This window comes from Sander lucioperca, chromosome 13 (assembly GCF_008315115.2).
Source record: "Sander lucioperca isolate FBNREF2018 chromosome 13, SLUC_FBN_1.2, whole genome shotgun sequence".
NCBI lineage: Eukaryota > Metazoa > Chordata > Actinopteri > Perciformes > Percidae > Sander > Sander lucioperca.
The window spans coordinates 32,862,361-32,889,040 of record NC_050185.1 but is presented as its reverse complement, the minus strand read 5'-3'; the positions used below and the strand labels follow the sequence as shown (position 1 = coordinate 32,889,040).

The 26,680-nt window shown below is 39.0% G+C and overlaps 3 protein-coding genes across 6 annotated transcripts in view; 2 read left to right on the top strand and 1 right to left on the bottom strand.

The window, feature by feature from the left end:
• Window positions 1-12,465, bottom strand: part of lig3 (ligase III, DNA, ATP-dependent) — a 33,318-nt gene extending 20,853 nt beyond the window's left edge. The window contains exon 1 of one of the 2 annotated variants that reach the window (XM_031308283.1): window positions 12,338-12,465. In XM_031308283.1, coding sequence (XP_031164143.1) covers window positions 12,338-12,428 — 91 coding nt within the window. In that variant the 5' untranslated portion in view covers window positions 12,429-12,465. Of the gene's footprint in view, window positions 1-795; window positions 984-12,337 lie in introns of those variants that run through there. The other variant, XM_035991124.1, reaches the window with a different exon arrangement.
• Window positions 171-15,214, top strand: tmem248 (transmembrane protein 248). 2 transcript variants are annotated; one of them, XM_031308284.2, is made up of 7 exons: window positions 171-575; window positions 2,195-2,353; window positions 3,354-3,642; window positions 6,273-6,423; window positions 6,739-6,922; window positions 8,536-8,717; window positions 11,072-15,214. In XM_031308284.2, the coding sequence occupies exons 1-7, from the start codon at window positions 573-575 to the stop codon at window positions 11,127-11,129; spliced, it is 1,026 nt and encodes a 341-aa protein (XP_031164144.1). In that variant the 5' UTR covers window positions 171-572; the 3' UTR covers window positions 11,130-15,214. The 2 variants fall into 2 exon arrangements, with proteins under 2 accessions (XP_031164144.1, XP_031164145.1); XM_031308285.2 differs by having other exon boundaries at window positions 173-575; window positions 8,536-8,679.
• A 9,622-nt stretch (window positions 15,215-24,836) lies between these two features.
• doc2b (double C2-like domains, beta) overlaps window positions 24,837-26,680 on the top strand; it is a 125,515-nt gene continuing 123,671 nt past the window's right edge. The window contains exon 1 of one of the 2 annotated variants that reach the window (XM_031307956.2): window positions 24,837-25,556. In XM_031307956.2, coding sequence (XP_031163816.1) covers window positions 25,226-25,556 — 331 coding nt within the window. In that variant the 5' untranslated portion in view covers window positions 24,837-25,225. The remainder of the gene's footprint in view (window positions 25,557-26,680) is intronic. The other variant, XM_031307955.2, reaches the window with a different exon arrangement.

The following is a 26,680-nucleotide window of genomic DNA, read 5'->3' as shown; positions in this document are numbered from 1 at the left end:
CAAAACAAAATGCAACTGATGCTACAAGACATATAGAATCAAAACACTAAGTACGAAAGAAGCATAGACATCAGACGCCAGTTGCGCAATCCCCCGTATATTTCCGACGGTACTTTAATGCAGCAAAAGCCCTCACAATTTGTAAACACGCCGAACGCTCTCTCATCAACTAGCTACGTAAATAGCGTACGCGTGAACATGGACGACCAATTTCGTGCGCACATTCTACGGAAATAACGAAAAGGCGGCGCTACGACACTTCTACTACGCAGTGCGGGTACGCGTAGGAGATGTGGGCTGGGAGGACCCAGAAACAGTATTGACGTTATTCCAGGCTGTACGCAAGATACATTTCTCATCAGAGCTGCAGTGAACTATAATAGAGCAAAGCATGGGAAGGAGTATAAGTCGTGCTTCTTACGCTGAATGTCTGGCTATCTCCACTAGCTTCGGGAAAGCAAGCAAGCTAGCAAGCAGTAACGTTACAGGCTAGCTTCGCAGAGAAGCTGCTGTCTATTGTGGCCCGCAAAGACCCTCCCAGCTAGCATCCGTCGCATGCACAGAGAGAAAAAATGGTGAGAACTGCTAATGTGGTGTTTTATTACATATAGCCAACTATTTCGGCAATGTTACAGTTTGATATTTAATATGTCACATATTGAAACAATTGTCAAGGGGCCAGGTAGCTTAGTTTATTGTGCTAACGTTACAAGGTTGACAGCTCCTGACACCTGGCTGCGGTTTCTTAGCTAGCTACACAGCGCTTAATTTAAAACCCTTTCAATTTATAGTTATCTGGTCTAATCTGGTCAAATGCCTTCACTTTGTAGAGCGTGTAATGCATCATATTTGGAATAGTTAGGATTCGTGCATTTCGATTAAATTGACGTTATTTACCGTTTTGTTCCAACAAAATGTCACACTTGAATTGTTACTGAACGCTGCAGCCAGTCTTGGTGTTTTGGAGGAAGATGAAGTAACAGTTAGCTACATGTAGCTAGAACTTGGAAAACCAGCCTTGCTTGTTGAAGCCTGCTGCACGTACAATGTTGACTTTAACAATGTGGCTAGGTTACGTGCAGTCAAGCAGGTAAATACAGTATCTACTGAGTGAAAAATGAGGAGACGTCTTGACTTAAACTTGACAAGTTGCTAAACTCACATACATTCGGGCATTATTTGTAGTAACAGTTAATGTTACTTCTATGCCATAGTAACTGTGGACAGAGAGTTTTTAACAAACTTAAAAGTACTTTGGTTTGTAAAACAGTTGAAGTGAGATTGACAATCCTCTTTCCTTTATATAACATATAGCACCCTCTATCTGTATTTGGTGTAGGCTACAATGGATTATAACAAGTGAAAGATATTTTCCATAATAAAGTCTGCGATACAGTAGTATTAGACTAAACATGCATTCGATTAGGTTGGATTTACCGGCCTAAAACCACGTTCTGTTGGAGACTAGTTTTGTCTTAAGGTGTAAATGGTTGTGCTGTTCTAAATAAAACGTGTTTGAGGTGTGGGTCATTTGTAATTGATTAACTGTGATATGAATTATTAATCAAATCTGTCCAATACAGACTACATACTATACTGTACAAGGAACTTGTGCACATCATCAACAACAGCACTGAGAGCTTCAATATTCATATTGTTGAGATTAGATTTGTTTCCTTCCTCAGTTTATCCTTAGAGTATCAGGTGCTACATTATTAAGTACATTCAAGCAACCTTAATCAGGCACAATGCATAATAAACTATTTGCATGTAAATCATAACCATGTGAAATCTGGAAACAGTCATCAGATACTGACTTAGATTCAAACTAAACTAACTTTAATTTTTGCTTAGCCTAATTTGAACCCTAAATCAAAAACAAATTTCCTATGCCTCGGACTCTCGGCACATTTTAACGTCCATTTATTAATGCATCACTTTTAAAATATTTTAATTTGACCCAATACAGACTCAAGTTTTAAGAGTTTAGGCGCAGGCAGTTATTATCCATTGTTCAGGTCAGATTTGTAGGTCTGTGACTTCATTATTTATAACGAACACACATATACAGCTAATGAATAATTTATAATGTGCCTGTTTCAAGGCTTATTATTTAACGCTGCTGTTAGAAACCCCTGTGATATATGAGATTAATGCTTAAATGTTGGTACATTGTGCATTTGTCCATATGCAGGTGTACCTGTTAAATCCTATAGAGAACCTGAGAAGCTACATCAACAACCGTCCACCGCTGGTAATTTTTATGATCAGCGTCAGTGCAGTGGCCATCGCCTTCCTGACCATTGGTTATTTCTTTAAGATTAAGGAGATCAAGTCTCCAGAGTTGACAGAGGTGAGTCACACCCATGTGGTTCTTTAAAAGAGATTAAATTATATGCTCTGGTCCATTAAGACTCCATTAATCTCTCAGATACCAGTAAAATGTGGTCTCTGCTGATGCTAAATGTCAGTTCATGACCTTTGTGGCCTGCTTAATGCCACAAGGATGCATTTCCTAAAATGTTGTGCCATGTTACATTTAAGATATGACCTATTTAGCCTTTTCTTGTCTCACCCATGTCAGTCTGTGAGGCTAAAATAAGCTCATTTTAGTAAAACAATAAGGGAATCCAGGTTTTCTTGATATACTGTGCAAGCTATACAGTACATTTGACCTCATTTCTAGCTGGTTCTATCATACACATGACTGCAACGAGTGTAATTGGAGAGAACAACAAGGTTAAATCAAAGTCAAAGTGTGAATACAGTGTGCCTCCAGTTCACAATACATGGAAATAAACCGTTGCATGTGGATCTGAATAGAAAGCATATTCAAATTATTAAAAAGGTTGTAGTTAGTAGGGGTGGGAAAAAAACAATCTATTCACGTATGTTTCCCTTCGATCGATATTTTTTTACCAATGATTTACCTAAATATTTTCTGTTTATACGGTACCGCATATATATGTATATATTGTCTCTAGAAGTGTATTATTCAACTTTGGTTTTTGTTAAAGGAAAAGAAAATCGCAATTATCAATACTATGGAATCGCAATACTTCTAGAATCGCAATAAATGAAAATCACGATTCGAATCGGCACCCATGTATCGTGAAATAATGAAATCAGGATTAAAAAGCATATCGTCCCAGCCCTAGTAGTTAGTATCATATGGATATGGAATACTTAAGTTGAGATATCATCTGCCAATACATAACTAACATAGGTTCTGTGCATAGCACTCCACTTTTCAATTTCATTGACACATATCAATCCGAGGTGTCAGGTAATAGATCTTGGTTAATCGCAACATATCGTCCTGTCCAACAATCAAAACACATTTTCTCTTTCAGGACTGGAACACCTTTCTGCTGCGCTTCAATGAGCTGGACTTTTGTGTCTCAGAGAATGAAACCATAAAGCACGGTCTGAACGAGTCGACCACGCCAGAGAGCATGGTTGTGACCAGTGGCCAAGCTCGTTCCAGCACCCAGGTTCCCCTCCTGCTAGAGGACTCAGGTCCCATCAACATCTCAGTCCCCATCACCCTCACGCTGGACCCCCAGCGCCCGTTTGGAGGGTACTCTCGCAACCTCACCCACCTGTATGCCACAGTGCTGGGGCAGCAAGTTGGCTTGTCTAGTAGGTTCTCTTTCTCATCGTTAGCTATCTGCCCTGTAGTTATTGTTATAGAAGAAAATCAGTTTGTGTTTAACAAAAACTCAGGTAGGCCTGTCAAGATTAAAGCTATAGTGCGTAGTTTCTGTCGCCCCCATGAGGAATTCTAAGTAATGACAACAACACTGTCGGCTCGTCCACATGATACAAGCCTTCCGTGATTGCGCACAGCCCACACCCCTCCTCCTCCTCCACGCAGTTGCTAGTAGCCAAGGAGGACACAGAGTATTAAAAACACATGATGGGCTCTTCAGAAGAGGTCATTATCTTCACTCGAGTTTCTGCGCAGAAGCGCCGGACGACATACGAAATACAGAGAGAGTTGTATGGAGCTGATAGTCTTAATTAGCTTTGTATCAACTCATTTGGCAATGGCTTGAATGTAACGGACGTTCATTAATATCAATTTACGCACTAAAGCTTTAACAAATAATTATCGGAAAATCAATCCAAGGGCCAGAGAAAAATAATTATTATATACATATATATTATTGTCCCAAAAAGATTGTTATTATCACATGAGGATTATATTATATATTATATGCGGTCTATAGTGTCTGTATGTTACCGACATGGACAGTTTTTATGTGGTTACTGTACGGAGGTAATTCACTCCCTTTCACTCACCTATTTGTGTGTTGACTTTACTTAGACATGGTGAGCAAACAGACTTCAGACTTAAATGTTTCAGAAAGCAGAGCAAAGTGAAAAGTGAATACCACTGGCTTTGAACTTTTGAATATATCATGTCGGCAATGCTTAGGTGTGTGCTAGTTGACCTTTACTTTTGTCTCCTTAGAGCATGTGTGTTTATCTTGCCCTCTGACCTCTAGTGTATGTAAAATCAGTGTAAAAGCTTCACAGAGAAAAAAATATAGAAGGATAGAAGAAAAGACTGCAACATTAAACCTGGTCAGATTTCTGTCTTTTAGGCTGCTCTCAATGTTCTGCATCCACTTTAAGTAGATACACTTCATTCAAGTATATTTTAAATGAAATATGTAGTCAAATATTTAGTATTAGAACCAAATAAACTGAACTTGGACATGAGGGCTTTATAACACAAACATTGTTGTGGATAGGATAAGTAAAATGGGTGCATTTCAACATGTTATTCCACTACCTTGCAACAGACTGATATTAATTTAGTCCCATCCAGATTGGCTTTATCTGTGGTTTTAGTCTCCTTCCTTTGAGGACATTCCAGCCCCAAACACCTGCTCTGTTTTGATGAACTCTGGCGTGCACGGATAATCTCACTCCTTTGCAGTTCTTGGCATTGTTACTGAATGTAAAATGCAGTATATACAGAATTTAAATTCCAAAGAGAATCTTAGGCCCTTGTTTGTTTTTCACTTTATGGTGCTATTCTTGTTACAATATTAGTTGTCTACAAAAATTCTACTTAAATTCTAAAGCCACCAGACTGGATAAGCAAAGTCAATAAGGATCTGTACAAATGTTTAATTACATTAAGCACATATTTACTGTCTGAATAGGGCTTACACTGTACAAGTTGAAAAAAAGTATACCTAGGTAATGTCAACCTTGCAAAATCAATTAATTGTTTTCCCTAAATTATAGTGCATATTATTGATAAAATAGTATGAGTTGTATTTAAAGAAACATTTTATATTATACACGCATCTTAAATACACGTTAAATAGACCATATTGTATAATAGATATTATTTTAACATCTTTTTTTAATGTATAAATGCTCATCTTGAATTATGCTTCTCTAACTTTTTAAAATATTTTGATGTAAATTCTATTGAATCCTTTATGTAATAACTTGGTAGTAAACCAGTACCTCCTAGTTTTTCAAAATTGACATGAACATTGTACTTCATGTGGTATAAAAGGGTCACATTGGATGTTACTGGGGGTGTTGTCACATTCATCTACTTTTCCATTAATTAGCCTTTAGATGTATTTGACACAAAGAGAAGTTTATGAGAAAATCATCTAGATCAGGTAGATGACGACAAAAAAGGTTCAACGCATGTTATATCCTCATCAGTTGTTTGACTTTGCTTGTGAGAATTGGAGACTCACTGTCCATGGTTGTCCCTCTTTATATATGCACTTATGTTGACACAACCACATCTATCCTTAGTCACACCCAGGAGTCTACTTAGTTTGACTGGTAATCTTCTAATCCCCTTTGCAGTTTAATAAATATTGCATAAGCCTACAAAATCAGCCTGTCATTCGTTATCAGGGGATTAGGCTTGGTATGACATCAAATACCGCTGCTGTGGATATTGTTTGCATGCTGTTCATTCTGTTCTAGGGTTTAATAACTAGCTAAGCTAAGAGGCATCTCTCTTTAGGCCTGTAGGTTGTTTTAACCTGATCATGGCTGGTCACAGGCAATTATTCCCATGTCAACATAACAATGAAGGGGATGTGGATATGCAAGTTAGAGGCCTATGAATTGTGCTCTTTGCTGGGTTTTATAGAATTATAGGGCCGCCCGCCTAAAAACAACTCCGCTTTATAGGAAAGTGAAAGAAATTAAGAAATTTTTCTCTTATCACGTTCTTTTTCGATCTGAAATGCTCTTATTGTATTTTCACGTTTTGTGTGTAGGCCGGGAAGCCCATGAAGAAATAAACATCACTTTCACCCTGCCTGTATCCTGGAACTCAGACGAGTGTGTACTGCACGGCCACTGTGAGCAGGTGGTGTTCAGCACTTGTATGACCATCACGGCGGCAAGCAATATCTTCCCAGTCACAGTGTGAGTTGGACTGCCTCCCTGACTCATAGGAACACACTTTATATCTCTGCCTAGAGCTGGCTGAGACTGACCAAATGAAATGCAGTATCCCTAAGTTTTTGACTCAATACCTTCATATCATTTCTGACAATATTTTGGTTATAACTATTAGTGCTTCCATCCAATGTCTCTGAGAAAGCCAAATATTTTCAGTTTAGTCTTGGAGCCCAAATCCAGAACAGCTTTAACTTTTCTGCAGTCACTGCCATAACCAACATGATGTGAACAGTCCCATGACCCCAGTCAACAGACATCAATCTTTGTTTTGGTTTGTAGGCAGCCGCCACACTGCGTGCCAGAGACATACACCAATGCCACATCTTGGTACAAGGTGTTCACCACAGTCCGCGACTCCGATACCAAGTACAGTCAGGACTACAACCCTTTCTGGTGTTACAAAGGAGCCATCGGCAAGGTGTACCACGCACTCAACCCAAAGCTTACGGTCATCGTTCCTGATGTAAGCCTCGCCTTCTTTTTTCTGATGTCAAACATTTTTCAGACTGACAGTTTTCATTTTACAGAGTTCCTGGTTCAAGGGTCTGATGTTGTTATTCCCATGTCTCAGTTAACTTGCAATTAAGCAACTGAGTTAACAAAACTATGTATTAAATAGTTGAAAAGAAGAAATTTTGAAGTAGAAGTTTGAATAATAAGTCAAGATTAGTCAGGTAGAAGGTAGAGTCCTTCTAAACATTTCACTCCTTGTATTGCTCTTCCTGAACTGTTCTTAATTTCAAATTTGGCCGGAGTCATTATATTTTTGGGTAGTCCGTCTGTCTGCCCGTCCGCTTCTTGTGAACGCGATATCTCAGGACGCCCTGGAGGGAACTTCTTCAAATTTGACACAAACGTCCACTTGGAGTCAAGGCCATAACTCAAGAATTCCTACGCTAATTATGACAACATTTCACAGAAATGTCTGAGTGAAGTGCAGAATGAGTGATGATATTTTACATCCAGAAGGTCAAAGGTCAACTTAAATGTGACAATGTCCTGCAAAAAAAACATTTGGTAAAATACTGAATTGGTGACACTAATATTGAAACGGTGGTGATTGTATAGATCTTCTGTGCTGACGGGTTAAAGATGTGTGTGAAGCATCTATGTTTCGCCAAAAACACACTTTTTATTAAATAGCTTCACTACATATATTATGAGTCTGGACAGACATGGCTGTAAACTGCAACTTAAGTGGTTGGTGGAGGCATACAACCGCGAGGCAGTAATTGTAGTTTATTCTTTTCTCTTGGTTAGAACAGCTGTAGAACAATATTTACTTCAACGTAATTACTACTAGGAAAAACCCAAATAATAGAAGAATAGAATGATTGTGTATTTGTGACTATTATGATGGCCGGGTATAGGATCACTCACCCACTCCCTTTTATAAGTGAAGGTAAATGTGACCGAACACATTCTGAAAGCCATTTAGTCCTGGTTCTATACTGATGGCGGTAGATTGTTCCAGGATTACAATGATCCCATTGACAGGCCACAACTGAGCACTGAATGGTCCAGTGAGCCTGAAAACAATTTGAAAATACATGCTGTGCCTGTGCAGATCTCAGCCCACTAGAACACACAGAGGATTATGGAGTGGTGCTTGAGAAAGCCTTTATCCACCATCAACAAAATAACAGAGAAATGGATTGACAAGTGATGTCCCTGTTTCATTTCTACATTTAGGGAGCCTAAATTAAAATGTTTGGAGATGCTTTAATTCTAGCTGTTTTATTGCTATACTCTTCAGACTTACTATCCAGTTAGAATTAGTCTCATGTATTTGGCATTAACAACTGTTTTAAAAGTATTTTACAACAGCTGGCATCAAGTTATTTTTTTTAATTTTTAAATGATTACGTTGGACCCAATGAAGGGCGGTATACCGGTAAACTGCACACCTATAGAGATATACCCTTCTAATATGGATTTTGCAAACAATTTATAGAAGTGATTATTCTGTTTTTGTGATCATTGGGAGCCAAAATCATAATCACGATTAAATTTCGATTAATTGCACAGCCCTAATAAAACCTGCAGTTATTGTGATATTTAATTCTTTCTTACCAGGATGACCGTTCTCTCATCAACCTGCACCTGATGCACACAAGCTACTTCCTGTTTGTCATGGTCATCACTATGTTCTGCTATGCAGTCATCAAGGGGCGGCCTGGCAAAGTACGGCAAACCAACCCTGACTTCTGCCCTGAGAAGGTACAACAGACACCAGCAGTGCTATATGACGAGAACAGGTAGTTTCAGCAAAACATCAATTGACCGTGATTGGTTAAAGACATGATCCAATCACACTGCTGTTTCTCTGCTAATTGTCCAAAATACATTGAGAGCTATATGTAATTGTGTGTTGTTTTTTTGGCACATTAATTCTATAAAACTTGGCATCCCATTGTTTGCTGGGCCTCAGCTGTAGCTGATACATGCTTAGTTATGTCTTGCTCCCAGAGGTAATAGAAGATTGTTCTCCTTTGGTGTTATTGCTGGTTGTGGCACAACATACCAGCTCACACCAGTCCACGGATTAACAATTTTAAGATAGGTCAGGAAGCTGTGACTCATTGTCTGACCAAACAGATAGTTTTGAGTGCTGTTCAATACGGGTCCCCACCCACCCGTATTGAACAGCAAGCTAAAGCTCTGCAGTGCATCATTTAAAAGGTATTTTCAAAAGGCGAGCCCATTTATCTCTATGAACCTATCCACACCGAATCTGAAACTTTCGTATTTTACAGTGCAGGGTTTTTTTTCTTCCCGCAGCTGACTTCTGCAAATTTCGGAGGCCGATTTTAAAAACAAGCCAACCAATAAAATAATAACTTTTGCTAACACTATCAATAGATTTTGGGACGTCAAAGTCATAATTATGTTCTTACCGTCACACAGCAATATGAATATTGCTCTCGCAAAATAGTGACAAACAAAATAAAGATTATAAAGACATCTGGGGCAGTATAGCAGTTGAACTTGCTTGCGATTGTGAAAAGCCTACAAAAGAGGACTTAGTTGTCAAGGTAACGTATAAAGAACTGTTCATTTCTAGGTGCATTAGTTAACGTTATGCTATGGACATTATACATGTCACAAATGACATGTACAGTAGGCCTTCTGAAAGCTATACTATAAATCCTGACCATATAGCATAAAGCGATAGCGTTACATCAATTATTTCTGTTGTGTGTATATACATGTATGGTGCCTGGGGTAAGCACAGGAGGTATTATATATTTAAGCCTTGTATTAAAAGGCCATGTATCACAAATAATTAGAGCTGTAACAATTCCAAATTTTGCTGTACAGTTAATTGTCTCAGAAATAATTGCGATTAACAATATAATTGTCTCTTTAATCAAATTTTTCAATGAATTCCAGGATACATCTTTTGTTTCTATATAACAGTTATGTGACCCAGACTCCACCGAACCGCAATTATTAAAAAAAAAAAAAAAAAAAAAAAATTAGACAATTATGCAATAATTGTTACAGGCCTACATATAATAAAGACATACATCTCTGTTCAGTCCAGTCATGACGAAGCTCAGCATCGACACTCGTTACAATAACATGCTTCTTTGGCGCCACCCATAAGAAATGTGACCACATTGTAACGTTTCTACACAGTACTGCACACTCGGAACAACAAGCCTGTCTCCAATCAATGATTGTGCGATGGTGCAAACTAGGGCTGAACGATTTTTGAAAATAATCTAATTGCGATTTTTTTCCCAAATATTGCGATTCAATATTCGATTATTTTTTTAAGCTCTTTGTCTTCTGTATTATTCAACAAAGACAAACAATAAATCATTTTATAGTATGAACAACACACAATTACACACTAGACAGTTAAATAAGTAAAAATATAGTATATATATATATATATATATGTATATATATATGTATATATATATGTATATATATATGTATATATATATGTATATATATATGTATGTATGTATGTATATATATATATATATATATATATATATATATATATATATATATGTATATGTATGTATGTATATATATATATATACATACACATATATATATATATATATATATATATATATATATATATATATATATATATATATATATATATATACTATATTTTTACTTATTTAACTGTCTAGTGTGTAATTGTGTGTTGTTCATACTATAAAATGATTTATTGTTTGTCTTTGTTGAATAATACAGAAGACAAAGAGCTTAAAAAAATAATCGAATATTGAATCGCAATATTTATATATATGAAAATTCTTAAAGCCACTACTATTCTTAAAGCCACTACTATTTTGGCCCCAGCTGGTAGTAGTATCAAGAATGACACTTTGGCAGACAGCAATGCATGGCGCTATATACACAGTTACTTTTGTCAAAACTACCGTAGGAAATCTGATCAAACTTTAAGAATCTTTTGTGTCAATCCGTATCCATCTAATTTCACTTTTTTTCTGTCCATATTACCAGATTTTGTGGTGATATTTATGTGTTGTTTCTATAAATGATTGTCAGATTGTTTTACTGCATGCAGTCATCCCTGTCATGAGTTTGTGAACTGCACTAAAACCCATTTCCTCTGTTGCAGATGGCGTTGTCAGAGGGTTAAAAAGACATCGGAGAGCTATTTTAGAACGTACCTGTAACATGGACAAACTCAAAGAAACAGAAGAAATATAAATAAACATACCAGTTGCCTAGTGAACCCTGGGAATACAGTAAGGGACACAAAAGCTCTGTTAAAGCATTACTCTTGCAATGTTGGGTTTTTCCAACCAAAGATATACAAGTGCCTGTATCTGTCGTGTAAATATTTGTAGGAAGTCTGATATTCTGTTTAAAACCTTTTTCTTTTTGTTGATTAATATTATTATTTTGCCTGAGTCCCCTTGTGCCATGTCAGAACATGCAGTACATAAACAAAGCAGAACGCCAAACCCGAGAACTACACAGACCAGAAGGCCAGACCCAAGAACTACACGGCAGTTTTTCTAGCAGTCATTTGGTCTCATTTACCAAGCAAGATAGAAAAACCACAGAGAAGTGGGTTACATGAAACCTATCCCAGATTTCAGTTATGAGATTTTGCTGTAAATGTTTGGATATCCTAAAACCTGTAAACAAAGTATTTTGATCTCCCATAATAAGAAAGCATGATTATTAGTCACTTGAAATCTGTTTAAGTGAACTAAATATGCTTGAATACTCAGGTTGAGATAATTGCTTGAGGATGAGATGCTTGTTACACACGGATAATTAAATCTTCAGTATGCACTTGTCGTTGCAGCTTAAACAGGGAAGAGAATTAATTGAGCACTGTTCTCTGCACCAGACCCAACAGTGTAATCAAAACTCTGATCAGAATTTGGACATTACATGAAGTCTGTTTAAAAGTAGCACTTACTTTATTTAATTGAACTCTCACTTATAACAATAGGTCCTTACCAGATTAACAATTATGTTTCCATGTGTGTCTGCAATGTCAATACATGTGGAGTCAAATATTTAGATGATTGCACTGTGCACATTAATATATGAACAGAATACAATGTCAACAGTAAAGTTAATGAGTCCCGTTGTCTCAGTTTGTATCCTGTTAGGCTTATCAGTAAGTCCCATTTAATGGCAGTTAAATAAGCTGCAGAACTTCCTGTGGTCTGTGTTGACAATAGTTTTTGTTTAAGACAAGTAGATGTCGCACTTAAAATGATTTTCTGCCTTTTGTTTTCCTTCCTCTGTGGCTTCATCACTCACTTGCCTCTTGTCTTTTATTTTCTGCCTGTCACTCTTCTGGACTTAATGTACAATGCTTCTGTGTTTGTACTGGACGAAGCAAAACATTATCTTGCCTTACCTACGGTGGACTTGCTTGCTTGAAAACATGATGGGGAGATCATCTTCTCTCTTACCAACATTAACTTGCCAGTCCCTTCTTCCACAGCCATCCTTCTCTTCTTGTTTCTTCCAGTATGACGAGCCTGTGGTTTGAAATGCTTTGTCCTATTAATGTAAATGTCAAGTGGCCCTTGAGTTATTATATTTTAGGATGCTTTAGAGTTACTTGTGCTTTTATTTTAAGCAAATCATTATCAGTTGCAAGTGTTTGCATAGTTAGCGCAAGTTTAGATTTCTTGCACATTTTGCGTTAATGGCTCCTGGGATTATTTCTTTGTCCGAGGTCACATATAAACATAGTCTATTTTGAGCTATATAAACCTTGTTTCAGTTGGACACCTTCTAAAAGATAAATATAATTATATTAGCATATAATTGTATTTGTATAACTATGGGGATATATTGATTGATTAAATCACTTCATTTTTAAATTTTTATTTTGTAGTACAACAAAAACGTGGAAAAACCCACTTGGTGTGCGAGTATGTGTGAGTGAGTTTGGGAAATGTTTAGATACATAAAGGCGGCTTTAGACTGTGATTCTTTGAAAGCGTCTGGTATTTAAAGGATACTTTCAGTGTAATAGAATTTCTGAAGTGCACACGTCTATATTGACATGACTGGGCCCAGAAATAAAAACACCTTTACTGACATTGAACATTTTCACGTGACTCACAGTGTTGTGCTGAAACTCTTAAATGTAGCTTTCAGGATGAAATTCATGCTCTTCCATCATTCTTATTTTGAGCATGGCTGACTTTGACAATCATTTGCTCTGAATGTATATTATTAGATTTGCAATAAAGAAAAAAATAGTGCTCTAATTAGAGTAAGTTAAGATTGTTAATGTTAAAATCTTGAGTCCCCAACCACTGTCCTGTGCTGTCTTGACACATGTCAAATCTATTATTATCAAATGTGTCTGATCTTTGCTAAGAGAAGATGCCATGTAAAATCCAAACTTATGAATAATTAACAGTCTAAGTCCGCCTTTAATGTCTGTTGTGTACAACTTTTTTCAATAGCAATTACTGATTCATTTTACTTATCTTTTGTTATAATTTTGTTTCATAATTGATGTACCTGTTGAATGTATTTTTTATAAGCAGCATAATCGTAATCTGAGATGCAAGAATTCCAAGTGATTTTAAATTATGATGTAGTTTGATTTATTTTATTTTTTTTCCAGTTTAAAAGGCTTTACTTGAATTGTGTTTTTGTTTGAGTGGTATTCATATAAGGTTTATCATTTTGTGGGAGAAATGAATCTTGTCACATTATTGTATCAAACACTTACATTTGTTAGATTTTTTTTTTGTACGGAAGCCCTGAGAGACAAGTGAGAAAAACAGAATTCTGATTTAAATTGTTTCCTCTCCTGTGTTTATGACTTAAACAGGTGAACAAAGTGTTTGTTGTGGTAATACTCATTTTGGCCACATGTGGCTGAAGTGCACCACTACTCCATGTTCTAAATAGGACTAAAAACATTCATGTTTCATTCAGGTTTTATGTGAGTTTTAATTTCTCCATGCACCCTAAACACAAGATACATATATTGTGTGTTAGTCTGTTCTGTAACATTACTGTCATGTCTTTTATTTTGACTAGGAATGTATTTTAATTGGCGATAGAATATGGGGTAGTCGGGCAATTCAGCCTCTCGTGGCCAAAATGAGTTTTAAAAAAAGGATCACCTGCCAAAAGTTTTTTCCTCCCGTTTTCACAGATGAAATAAAAAAGTAACTTAGAAAAATGATCCTGGCAAAACGTTTTTGTCACCTGTTCTTAAGTCACAGTTCTTAACACAGGAAAACTATTTAGATCAGACTTAGAAAATGGATCACCAGAATTTGGTTTTTCTCACTTGCCTCACAGGGCTTCTGTATTTTTGCGTGTGTGTGTTGGTGAATGAGTGGAAGGTGTTTCTTCATATTGATTGATGCTAGGACAAGTCTTCCTAATTCTGATGTGCATCATATTTGAGGATGAATCTGTTGCTTCTGCTGTCATCACCATCCCCTGTGCTTTCACAGTTGGACTCATGCTTGTTTTGGGAAGATCTGGCAGCTCTTATTGGATGGTTGGAAATTTTGAGTGTTGGACAGGAAGCGTGTGGGGTTTGGCCGGGTGTATGTGAGTGAAGGGTGGTTGAAGATGTGAATGAAGAATGCCATATTATTGACAAACCATCACAATTAATGTTGGTGACCTGCATTTACCTGCTTCGTATCCCTCCTTGGGTGATTTACTATTTTCATCTTTGGTTAGAATTGCATCTCTATAATTGCAAAATGCCTTAACATTGTACAGTTTCATTTAAGTTTTTTTTGTTTCACATATTATAAAACACCAGCTTTACGGAAATAAATCCAAACACAATGCTTCTCCTATCACTTCTGAGCTACAAGAAGCTCACATTAACATGCTTGTCAAGTGTACATTTAGAGACATTGATTTAAAAAAGGACCCGATGCTTGCTGTTGTAGTTTATAAAACTACTCCTATATCACTGAGGACTGGAGTAAAAACAGAGGAGCCATATTCTCCTTAGTTGCATCATTTCACAGTGTTCTCGGCTTGACATTAAGCAAAACACACAATATAAGACTGCCATTTCACCTTGTTATCCTTTCTGTCATGTTAGCAGCGCTTACAGGCAAGTATTAAGCCAACTCTGTGCCTTCTGCACTATCAAGCTGCATCCTCCTCCCTGTACATACAGTAGATAAGACCATAGGTTTAATGTGGCTAGAACGTCATTCAAACCCTTTTCCTTTCCAGTGGAACTGCTGTAAATGAATTCAAGTTTAAATAAACTGTCTCTAAAGTTCAACATCACTTTGTCCCTGACCCTCTTTCTCTCCACCACCCATTACTGTTTCGACAGGGAGATTAATCCAACTAATTCGCTGGTACTGAAAGTAAAATGCCAAGGAAATATTAAACGCTGGAGATCCAGGGCTCAAGCTGTCTATGAGTTGGAAAAATAAGATTGGTGATGTGATGCTACAAATAGCTCACAAAAAAATTGTTCAAATGTTTTTTTTAAGGCAGGATTTTCAGCCCTGTATTAATAGGTGTATGTGGTTTAATTCAAAATCAAAGACAAATCCCCATCTTCATCATAATGGAGATCATTATGTAGAAACCTGAAGGAAACAAATTGATTTAGCTATAATATTTATTTAGTCTGATATAAATATATCAGGCTTTGGCTACATAGACAAAAATTAAATAATTTAAAATTGTGCATTTTGGTCTTTTCATGAGACTTGTTGAGAATAAGAAAAATAAAGAATAGCATCAGACCCATCCCTTAGTTTGATTCTGACATTTATGCAATCTAAAAAACGGAAACTCTGAAACATCTTCAATGATCCTCAAGCCAAGACACTTAGGATCACTTAGAATGACTTAAAGGTTTCGCACATATTAAACTATTTATCAGTGAGATTGTCATGAGGTTCACATTTGAGTTTTTCAGTGAAGTGCCTCAACGACTACTGGATGAATTGCCTTGAAATGTGGTACACATGTCCCCTTCAGGAAGAATTGTTACTTTGACTCCTTAATTTTTCATCTAGCGGCTTAAAAAAAACAGCCTCACAGAGCTGCTGGCATGGCTGTATACTTTTATAGTTATGTGATCATAGCTTCTTTTAAATTGTTCATATTTTGGCGCATGTTTGTCTCCAGAAAATGAGACGAGCATGGTGATAACTTGGTGTCTTTCAGCCCAATAATGTCTTTCTCCCTGTGGTGGATCAGTCTTGGGGTTATTTCTGATACAACCACTGGAGGATGTCTGAAACTTTTCAAAGTCTACAATGTAATATCAGCATCACCTTATCTGCTACTATTTTACACATTGAACCTCTTTAGATAGATTTTGTACTTTTGGGACATTCACTGGGTTCTCTTCATTTCATCATGCCATTAGAATTGATTTGAAGACATTTGAAACCTGCTACTTACCGCTGGTCTGGTGCTTTAAGGTTTAGGGAAGGTTAGCGTTGCGTGCCGCTGCATGTGTTGCTCCTCCTCCTTTGTACTTGCAGCCAGGAGCCGGCAGAGAGAACAAACAACTATTAGTACAGAACACTTTGTTTGATTAATTCCCTACATATTTGTGAGCCAATTTAAAAGATTTACGTCTTCAGTAGGAACAAAGCTTGTCAAAGTTTTGAGAGACAATAACATCAGCCTTATCCTTTACGAAAAGGACACTCACTGGGCAGACTTTTGGATTCATGGCACGTTCTTTTAATTTATTTTGATACAGTTGTTGACAAACTATATACCAAAAATCTAGAAAGACCTGTAAATGCAGCTTGGCAGGAAGTGTCATTGATGTCCTCCCTGTGCCCCATGTGGCTTAGATAATAGAATACCAAACAACTGAGTGATTCTTTGTCATTTAGGCTGCATATTGGTAGGAAAACATTTTAAAAAGCATACATGCAACAGGTAGATGGCAGTGAGAACTGCCTGTGCAGCATGGACCAACCAGTTAAGATCTGCAGCTCCTCCCTGGCAGGATGTTGGGGGCAGAGTAGAGGCACAACAGGCCTTTTCACAGCAGGAAGTTTGACATGTCATAGCAGGAATAAACGTGCAATCAATAACACATATAACATATGTGTATATGTATGCTGGCTTACTGGAGGGGTAACTGGGACACGGGACAAGGAAATAAGAAACCTGAAAAGGTAGCATGCATGGTTGCAGCGAGCATGGCTCACTGAAATGCTTTCTATGGCCAAGATGGAACAGATTGGTTTTAACAAAAGGAATTCACAAACATACTTTTTCAAGATGTGGAAACCATTTTTGATATTGCTTGATGAGACCTAAATGTCTGATTTGTGTTTGCTGCTATGCTACGCCCTTAATCTGAGCATGCATTGCTTTTGCACTCTGATATTCTGGCAGCCCTTCACCTATGTGTGTGTGTGTGTGTGTGTGTGTGTGTGTGTGTGTGTGTGTGTGTTTTTTGTGTTTTTTCCTTTCCTTTTTTCCGTCTGTTTTTGCTTTTTTACATCTGTCTTGTCTAGTTTGCTGTGTTATGAGAACAATTGCAAATAAAGTATTAAAAAAAAAAAAAAAACTGAAAATTGTTTATCTCTTAAAAAGGACTTCCAGTTTTGCTTAAAAACCATCATCAGGGGCAGGACACCACAGCTTATAAAAGCAGGTGTGCCAGCTGATTGCTTGGTTGCATCAATTAGGCTGATGTCACAGGACACTGTCTTCCACACTCTAATGTTTAATGAATTACATTTTCTCCAGGATCACAGGGAGCCCGAGCTTGTTCTCACAGTTGCGTGGAAGAAAAGGAAGCATCTTCTGTGGATACTAACATTTAACCATTTCCTGAAGCAGAAAGTCTGTGCTGTGACCACCAGAGGGCAGGGTTAGCAGACATATAGATGAGAAACAGGCTTACTGTATATTGATTTCTTCAACATCCGCTCTTCAATTAATTTCTAATGAATGGCTCTAGACATTACTTGGGGCAGATGGCACAGCTGTTACTAACAGTAGATGTTCAAGGGGCAGATACACTCAATTTAAATTTAATCCAAACTGAAAACGCTTGATGATTGTATTTGCCGTTTTGTCATTAAGTCTAGTAAAACTCACCCAGACAGTTCAACAGTAGTATTATTATATTATAGTATTCTGTTTTTATCACAACAAATACATGCATTTTAATGTTGTAGTTCATCAATGTGGTTACATACCAATGGATACATTGTATACTACTGGGTTCAATAGTAATATAACAGGCTACTGCATCATATCATATATGCCTATCATATATTTGCTATGTAAAAATTATAAGTCTCAAATAAATTTAGTGGAGTAAAAAGTACAATATCTCCCTCCCCTAATGTAGTGGAGTAGAAGTATAAAGTAGGAGAAAATGGAAATACTAAGTACTAGTAAAGATTCGGTATGTCAAGGTATGTATTGTACTTTAGTACAGTACAGTGTACGGTACTTGAGTAAATGTACTACTAGTTACATTTCACCACTGAACATAAGCAGAACACAGTCCTTTTGCTTCTCAGTTTACAGATTGACTCATTCAGCCTCTCAGGAAGGACAGTTTGTCCCTAAAAGCCATTTATAATGGAACAAAGGAGCAAGAATATCTTCACATTTCAAACACTGTTGTTCAATGTTTGACATCATGTTGATCTGTTTTACTGTATGGGACCCGGGGAGAATAAAAATCTGTTTAGGCCATGCAAAGATTAGAAACCAAAAACACTTAGTCTTAGAGCCCGCTCTACCAATTGAGCTATCCGGACGCCCCATTTCATTGTTATTTTAACAGCGCATTAGTAAAATGTGCCTAGGCTTATGCACAGCGCGCACACTATGCTTGTTACACACAGGGAAGCGCAGCAGCACACACACATGCAAAAGATTACAAATAAAATTAAAGCTGCAAGCAGTGTTGGATGGGCCCTTGCGCCTCTGTGCGTGTCGGGGTTACTGGCGGACGCTGCTCCTTGCAACCGTGCATTTGCGCAGCACTCAGACACCGCAAATTGTCACCAATGAAAAGTAGTACAGTAGTAAATACGATACCTCACACAAGACTGTATGTCAAACAGTTCATTAGCTGTGAAAGGGGGCGTGGCCAAAGCATAAGGGTCAAAACACACCTATGATTAATTAAGACACTAAGTACAACCCTTTTGAACCACGTGCCCGGCACACAGACCCTTTTTTCCGCCGTTAAACTAGCAAAAGTGGATTTGGACACGCCCTAAACGCACCTGCGCCATGTGCATCACGCCGTGCGCTTAGATCGTTAAAATAGGCTGTTTACACGAATACGTTCGCAGGTGAAAACGACAAAATATTTTATCAGATGTGCCTTTCGTTTAGACGGTGACGGTGTTTTTGGGGCTTAAAAACACAAAACAGTGAAACCACCATCCAGAGTGGAAATCTTAAAAACGCTCCACCGTTGCGTTCCCGTCTAAAGGGTAAAAATGCACTGTGCCAGTATGTGTGTGTGTGTGTGTGCGTGCCGTGCGTGTGCGCCGCGTGTGTGTGTGTTGTGTGTGTGCATTGTTTGGAGCAATAACTCCACCTCCTCGTCTGTCCAGACAAAATTGTCAGCTTATGTTGTTCGCTTCGCCATGTTTTGGTTTTCGCGCTACTAGGGAGAGAAGTAGAAGGAAGGTTCTACGCAGGCGTGTGGACTTGGTGGTGTTGTGTGGCAGTGCTTCACACTACCACCTAGCCGCCTGGCGTGCATACTACATCGAATTTCACACACTTTTGCGTCACCATATGCACGCAGATCCCCCCCCCCCAAAACACTCGTCTAAACTTGGAATAAAAAGTGATAACACAACGCCACTTTTGCGTTTTCTCTTCAGATAGATCCAAACACTCATTGGTGCAGTTGGTTCCTGCTTACTTGATTCAGTCTAATTTCACGTATTGGTATTTCTGTCATTAGAGCTGTCCTACCTCTGAGCAATATGGCAGAGCTACAACTTAAATGCATGAGTCTGGCCATGTAAGTTGAAATCTGTCTGTGTGCAGCCAAAATTCCAGACATCAGTAAGGGCCATTATGAACAAGCTTAATTAAAAAGGTCACTTTTACGCTTGACTCCCTCATTTACACTGAATTCCTGGGCGATGGGAGTGGCAGAGCCTCCTTGGAGCGCTTGTTAGGAGACCATTAATCAGAGTTCTCCAGACATGGCACGCAATTTCGCAGAGATTGTTTATCCTTTCTTCATTTACCCTCCTGCTCTGAATAACAACAGCGTAACAAAGACTGCTTTAGGACTCAGCTAACTGTTATTTAGCAGAGGGAAATCAGCAGCAGAGGAAGTAGGAGTTAAGACAGTCCAACAAGCATTTACTTCTCTCTCTGCTGATTTGTATTTTCTCAGAAGCTTAATCATCAAGAACGCAGCTTGTCCAGTCCCTCTTCTTAGGGATGTTTTTGTCGATGGAGTCTGGTGGCTTTGACGAGAGCACAGAACGGCTTCAGGTCCCCCAGTGTAAACTTAAACAGGACTGTCTGACAGCAAAGTAAAGCAGTGAAAATATTGTAAATATAGTTTACACAATTGTTTTAGCTGGGCCTACTTTAAGGTGGCTAAAATACTTTTGCTGCTGCCCCCATCCACATCAGTACATTGCTTACCTTCCGAGTCGGTACTCCTGCCTGCTTCTCAAACTGCGGGCATGCCGACCGCCATCTACTGTAGGTGATGCACTGACTATGTATAAGTACTTCATACAACCCCACTTCAAAAGATCCAAACTATCCCTTTAAGGCCATAATGCCATAACGGTAGAATGTGTATTGGACTAGATTAAGGAGTGATTTATATTTCCACATCAGTCATCCACAACAGCTTGTAGGATGTGAAGTCCAGGGCAGGTACTGTACTGTGTTCCACCTGCACACTCTGATTTGACAGATGTTTTCAAAGTGCTGCAACACGCACCAGCTCTTCTTCATCTATCAACTAATGGGCTGGTGCCTGGTATTCTACATACAGCAGCTTCCAAATTTATACAGTGCAATTCATTAGCTGTACCTGAGACATCCTGACAGTTATCTTATGAAGAAGATCACTCTGTTCTTGGTACATGGGACATGTTCTTCTTTGAAACAAGTCTGAAAGTTTTACCAAATGACTACATTTAGCAGTGGTGGGAGAGCAATGTGTGTTTCGTTAATCCAATAAAAGCTGCAATTTCAACAATTTTCTCCAGATTCTCAGAACTTCAGAAACAGTCTTAAGTAAACAGTTGTTGTGAAGAATCCAGTTTGTAAAATCATCCAGACACAGACTATTTTCTCACAGTATTGGCAATAAGGCCATCATCGTGTGAATATAAATGCATAACTGAATGCAACCTATTCAATCGCTTCAGTAAAATGAACAGAAGGTTCTGTACAAAACTGTGAACACTTCATTATTTGGAACAAAGACATTTTTTCAGTTATTCAACGAGGTGATGACTTGCCATCAATATCCAAAATGAAATTGTTCGGTGTGCATCATTACCCACAGAAAACATGGTCACCAGGCTGTTTGTATTTCCAGAAACATAAAGTCAACTTCAGAGCGAAAATCATCTGCCCTGAGTGACACATTTAGTGTGTAATGTATTCATATTTGAGGTGTTTTATATCAAAGCTTTTGGACCTCCATCACCTTTTGGGAGAGATCGGTCTGGGTGCTCCAAGACGTAACTGTCAAATAAGTTACCACAGGAGTGCACTTCTCATAAAAGGGACTGGAGGAAGGACTGGAGAAATACAAAAGTGACATACTTCTGTTAAGAGATTGTGGCAGACATTTGACACTCATGAAGGGAAAAACAACAAGCAAGATTTTTTTTAGAACCAGCATTGGTTGATATTAAGAAACTTTAATTTATGTATTGTTTCTGTATTCTAAACTACTTCAACTTTGCTCAGAAAAATGCTACTGAAGACACTGGTGAACTCTCCTCATGATCCAGATTGCAACCATAGCGGAAAATGTTATCTTCTTATTGACATTAATTGAGTACGGACAGTTAAGCAAACAGCTGCTTCATGATTCATTATTCAATAGTACTGTATTTGTGGAGTCTACAGAGTAGGGCGAGCGTCTTCCATTTCATTTTTGAAACTGCTTGATGGATTGTCTAACAGCGCCCGAAGCCTCCTTTCTAAAGGCAAAGTTTTGTAATCTTTCCGAAACAGACATCCAACAATCAAACCCACATTAAACTTCTCTCTTAACTATTTTTCCTCTTTCTTTACACAACTACTTATGCTACTTTTTGTGTGTACTGTGCTCCCAAATGTGTACAATTCATTGCGTCAAGGTTACGAGACACACATAAACAGAGCCAGACCGGGGAGGCAGTGGGATGCAGCCAGAAGGAAGCTATGATGACGGGCTTTTCGCCCCGTCCTCGAACGTGTCCATTCAGAACAGATATAAACAATTTCGCTATTAGACGGTGATGGACGATATGTTGTACATTTAAAGCATAAAGAGTCATTACATTTGACACCAAAACTGCATTTGTTGTCATTTGCAGCCTTAAAGTAGTATTTTCTATGTGAAGAGGAAGAAACAGTATGACAAGGTGGGGGAATAATTGGGTTTAAATACATACTGGAGACAAAAAGGGTACTTACAGTATGATTTGTTTACAATAACTGGCAGTGTTGTGATTTCTTTGGTCTGATCATTAAAGCCTTGTTGCAAAATCAAAAATAATAATAAAGTATGCCAAAGAAGAATCTCAATTTGATAAGTTAGTTGTCTTCATTCTGCATTTCCAAATTGTCACAGTGCTGATGCTATTTGTCAGGCAGCTGGTGCTTGGGGGTTCTTTAGTCTTTGTGTTTTCATAAAAAAGGTTACCAGCGCTCCACTTGTGTTTACCATTGACTTGGCCACTGCTCTTTCAAGATAATTGCCTTTGAGTGGCTAGGCATTGAGAGAGGGCTACTTTAAATACCCCAGAGTCCCACACTCAAATCTCTAAATGCATTGTTCACAGACAATCCTGGTTTAACGGTCTCTCTCTAAAGCCCTAGTTGTGTATGTGTGTGGCTACAATAAACCACCAAAGAATATTCTTTTTTTTTGGTGCAAAATAACAAGTTCCAGTGTCGCTATCTGACTGATGGGAAAATGAACAGCGGTGTAAAATAATGAATTTATGAATTTATAAATAACACAATTTATACAATTTATTCAAGTCTTTGGATTTAACAGGGACTTGTCGAGTCAAAACAAACTGATCCACTGGACCTGATGTTTCACTGTTTTTAAGAATGAGGTCGTCAGCTTCTAATGACAGGCAGGGAATGCTCAACATGTATCCTGTGGGGATGCCATGCCTTGTAGTGGAAGAGAACATAATTGAGCCCACCTGTTCAGAATTCACCAAAAGAGAGTGGTGTTCTGGAGGTAAAAGAGTAGCTTTCCACGGCAGTGATGTTAAGCATCCTTTGCTAATTTATAACACAGCATAGCTTGTGATTACAAATAAAAAGCTGGACAGCAAAAAATGCTGAAAAAGAGCACCACCTGCATGAGCTCAAATATCTCCATCTTGTGTCAAATTACACTGTAAAACTAATAAAACAGCCTATTTGCTCAGGTACAGCCTTTGAATTTTAATTTCACAATGCTTTAATGTGTTGCTGGCAGAGAACACAAGAGGGTGCTGCATCATCTGTTCATTGTAGACATGTTTGTTCTGTTTGTGAATGGGTGAGCGTGATGGCAGAGCTGCTGCATAGATCTCGGTAAATCTGCAGGGAGAGCCTCTCCCGAGAGATTGTGAGTCTCTATATGCAATGTGTTACAGGAAAAGTGTTGAGCACTTGCTAGTATGTTGGGGGGGGGGAGATCAAGTTTGACATATTTTGAATATATACAAATGACACTTAGGATTTTTAATTGAAAGCTGCACGTGGATCTTTAGCAGTACCAACTGGCAGCAGAGGATTACTGTTTGTAGTTTTAAAAGACATAACGACTTTACCCTGAAATATATGTAATTCTACTGGATCTAGTGAGACCAATGTACAACGAGAGGACAGGTGTAATTTTTAAACAAAGGTCTCACCTGTAGTGCAGCTTTAACAAGACATAATTATGTCACAGTTAATCATGTCAACCAGTTCGTTGCACAATGGTGAAATGTGGTCATATCCAATGAGTGTCAAAGTGTACAGCGTCGCAGATTTCCACCGACACCCACAAAATTGCAACAGATGGTAAGCAATTAAGAAACGTGCGATAACATCAGGGCGCATCATCGGTACACGGGGATGTGGAAATAGGTCGGTGCATTTAAACAGACAAGTGTGCATGAATGAAAGGATGAATGAAGGTATGTATGTTAATTAGCGTGCAAGGAGAGTTAAAGAAAAATCCGGGTGTGATGGCAGAGAAGAGGTAGCAGGCAGGAGCGGCATTAACCATTTTGTGGCCCGAGGGGCGATTTTGCTCTGAGTGGCCCCGTCTTCAACGACGTCTACCAAAAACCACTGATATTACAGATGTGTTATTTTTTTTAAATGCAAGAGGAAGGCCTCAACAATGTAAATAATCTAAACTAAACTTGAATGGTTAATAACATGTTTTCAAATTAAAAAAAAGTTCTCAGGTACAAAAACATCCTGGACAATCAATCAATTAATGGCTCATTGACCAGGTTAACATAGCACCAGAGGTTTAGACACATACTCAAGGACGCACACATGCACAAGTCTGGCACAGCGCTGGATCTTTCCTCCCACTGACAGATGGATGGGGTTAATATCATAATTAAGCACGTCGGCCGACGGCTCCTGTTTACCGCTCGGTTGCTAGGGAGTGACATCAGCTGATCCCTCCCTCCTTCCTCTGTAATCCCTTCCCTCACCCTCACACTCCCTTACTCTCTCTCTCTCTCTCTCTCTCTCTCTCTCTCTGTGTCCCTCTCTCAGATAGGCAGCGCAGACGTGGGCAGAGTGTGGGGGTATAGGAAGAGGAGAGAGCGAGAGGGTAGGTAGTAGTGTGTGTGAGGCTGTCAGACAGCATGGTCTGGGTCTGAGGACAGCACTGGAAGACGCAGCAGCAGCCTCCAGATCTCCATGTAGACCAGTGTGGTGACATCCATAGATCACCTGGACCTGTCCACCCATCAGCACCCACCCAGGACAACACCTGCCTCTTACAGAGAAGCAAGAGGAGGAGAAGAAGGAGGACGAGGGGGGTGGGTCTGTTTATCTTCTTTTTTTTTCTCAGTTTTTTTGGTTTTGGGAGTAGGCTCCGGGCTGGACCGCATGCATGACACAGCGCAAAGGCGAGAAACCCACCATCAGCATCCAGGAGCACATGGCCATTGACGTGTGCCCTGGCCCCATCCAGCCCATCAAGCAGATCTCCGACTACTTCCCCCGTTACCCGCGGGGCCTCCCCCCTGCTGCGCCCCACCAAGTGGGCCACGCCGGGCCCCTGAGCCCTGCCCTCTCCACCACCTCGGCCACCGCCGCTGTCGAAAGTGACCGCCCAAATGAGGATAAACCAGAACGGGCTTGTGCCGGAGCCGCCGCCTCCTTACTGGCCACCAAGAGGGACGAGGAGCCTGACGTGGAAGGATACGACTCAGATGACTCCAGTGAGTGATGACTTGTCTCCTTGTCGTCTCCATCCTACTGTTTACCATGGTGTTTTCCAACATGTCTTTATGTGTGTCTATCCCTTTTAGTTCTACCTCTCTCTTTCTCTTATTACTGCATCTCCATTTTTGCCACTGGTTGCCAGGCATCCCTCCAGCCGTGTGGCTTTGTGGCTTTATCTATCACCTTTTCTTCTCTCGACTCCCCCGTCCATCTCTTTCTATCTCCAATCACCTGCCGCATGTGTGTGCTGTGTCTCTGTGTTGCAGCTAACTCTTTCCCTCTCAGACAGCCAACTGTTGCTGCAAAGAATACAGCTCCCCCCTCCTCCTCTGCTCTCCTCCAACTGAAAGGATGATATGTGCGATTTTATTGAAGCAAATGATTACATGTATGTGACGACCGGTGTGTATGTGTGCATTTGTCATATTCCCAGTGTCTACAGGGTGCTCAGTATATACTGTTGATCAGTCTCACAGGGCTGAGTGATTCATGGCTTCACAATAGTCGCAGTTTTGCGCTCAGCGGAGTCTGACTGCATTTGTAAGCCCGTGTATTGGCTGGGCAAGGGCAAGTTCCGATTGCGTGAGCATATTGTTCGTCTGTCAGTCTGTTTTTGTGTTAATTTCCAAAGCATAAAGATGTGTGTGTCTGTTTGTGTCTATATCTGCCTCCATCACAGGGGGGAGGCTCCTTTGAGAAAGCCTTTGCTGAATGTCATTCCTTTAATCTAACAGGTTTAAATGGATGAATAATAATGGAAATTAGTAACACGCAGCACAGCTATTGGAGCAATAACAACTTTAATACATAGATTTCCTCATCCTGCAAAACCATTTTCACTCCGGGCAAACATCTTCACAGACAGATGATACGACAGTCTGCACTAGTGCTGAGGACTCGATTAAAAGGTAGTGCCAAAATGAAAGCTGCTGCTACCTGCATCATTTTGACAAACCATAGTCTGCTAAATCACTGAAACAGTGAAGACAGTCAAGAGTCTCTGTTATAGCATTCGGTTGCCTCTGAACTTGTCACGGCTATAGCTCGCTCTGAATAACATGTTGCTCACAGTGCACAAAAACAGAATTAACTTCACGGTGTGTTTATTTCAAATTCTAAC

Bases quoted from the DNA above. Each gene is read 5' to 3' on its own strand.
- tmem248 (XM_031308284.2), top strand. The intron at 3,643-6,272 runs GTAGGTTCTCTT...TTTTGTGTGTAG, and splicing joins GCAGCAAGTTGGCTTGTCTA to GCCGGGAAGCCCATGAAGAA. The intron at 8,718-11,071 runs GTAGTTTCAGCA...CCTCTGTTGCAG, and splicing joins GTGCTATATGACGAGAACAG to ATGGCGTTGTCAGAGGGTTA.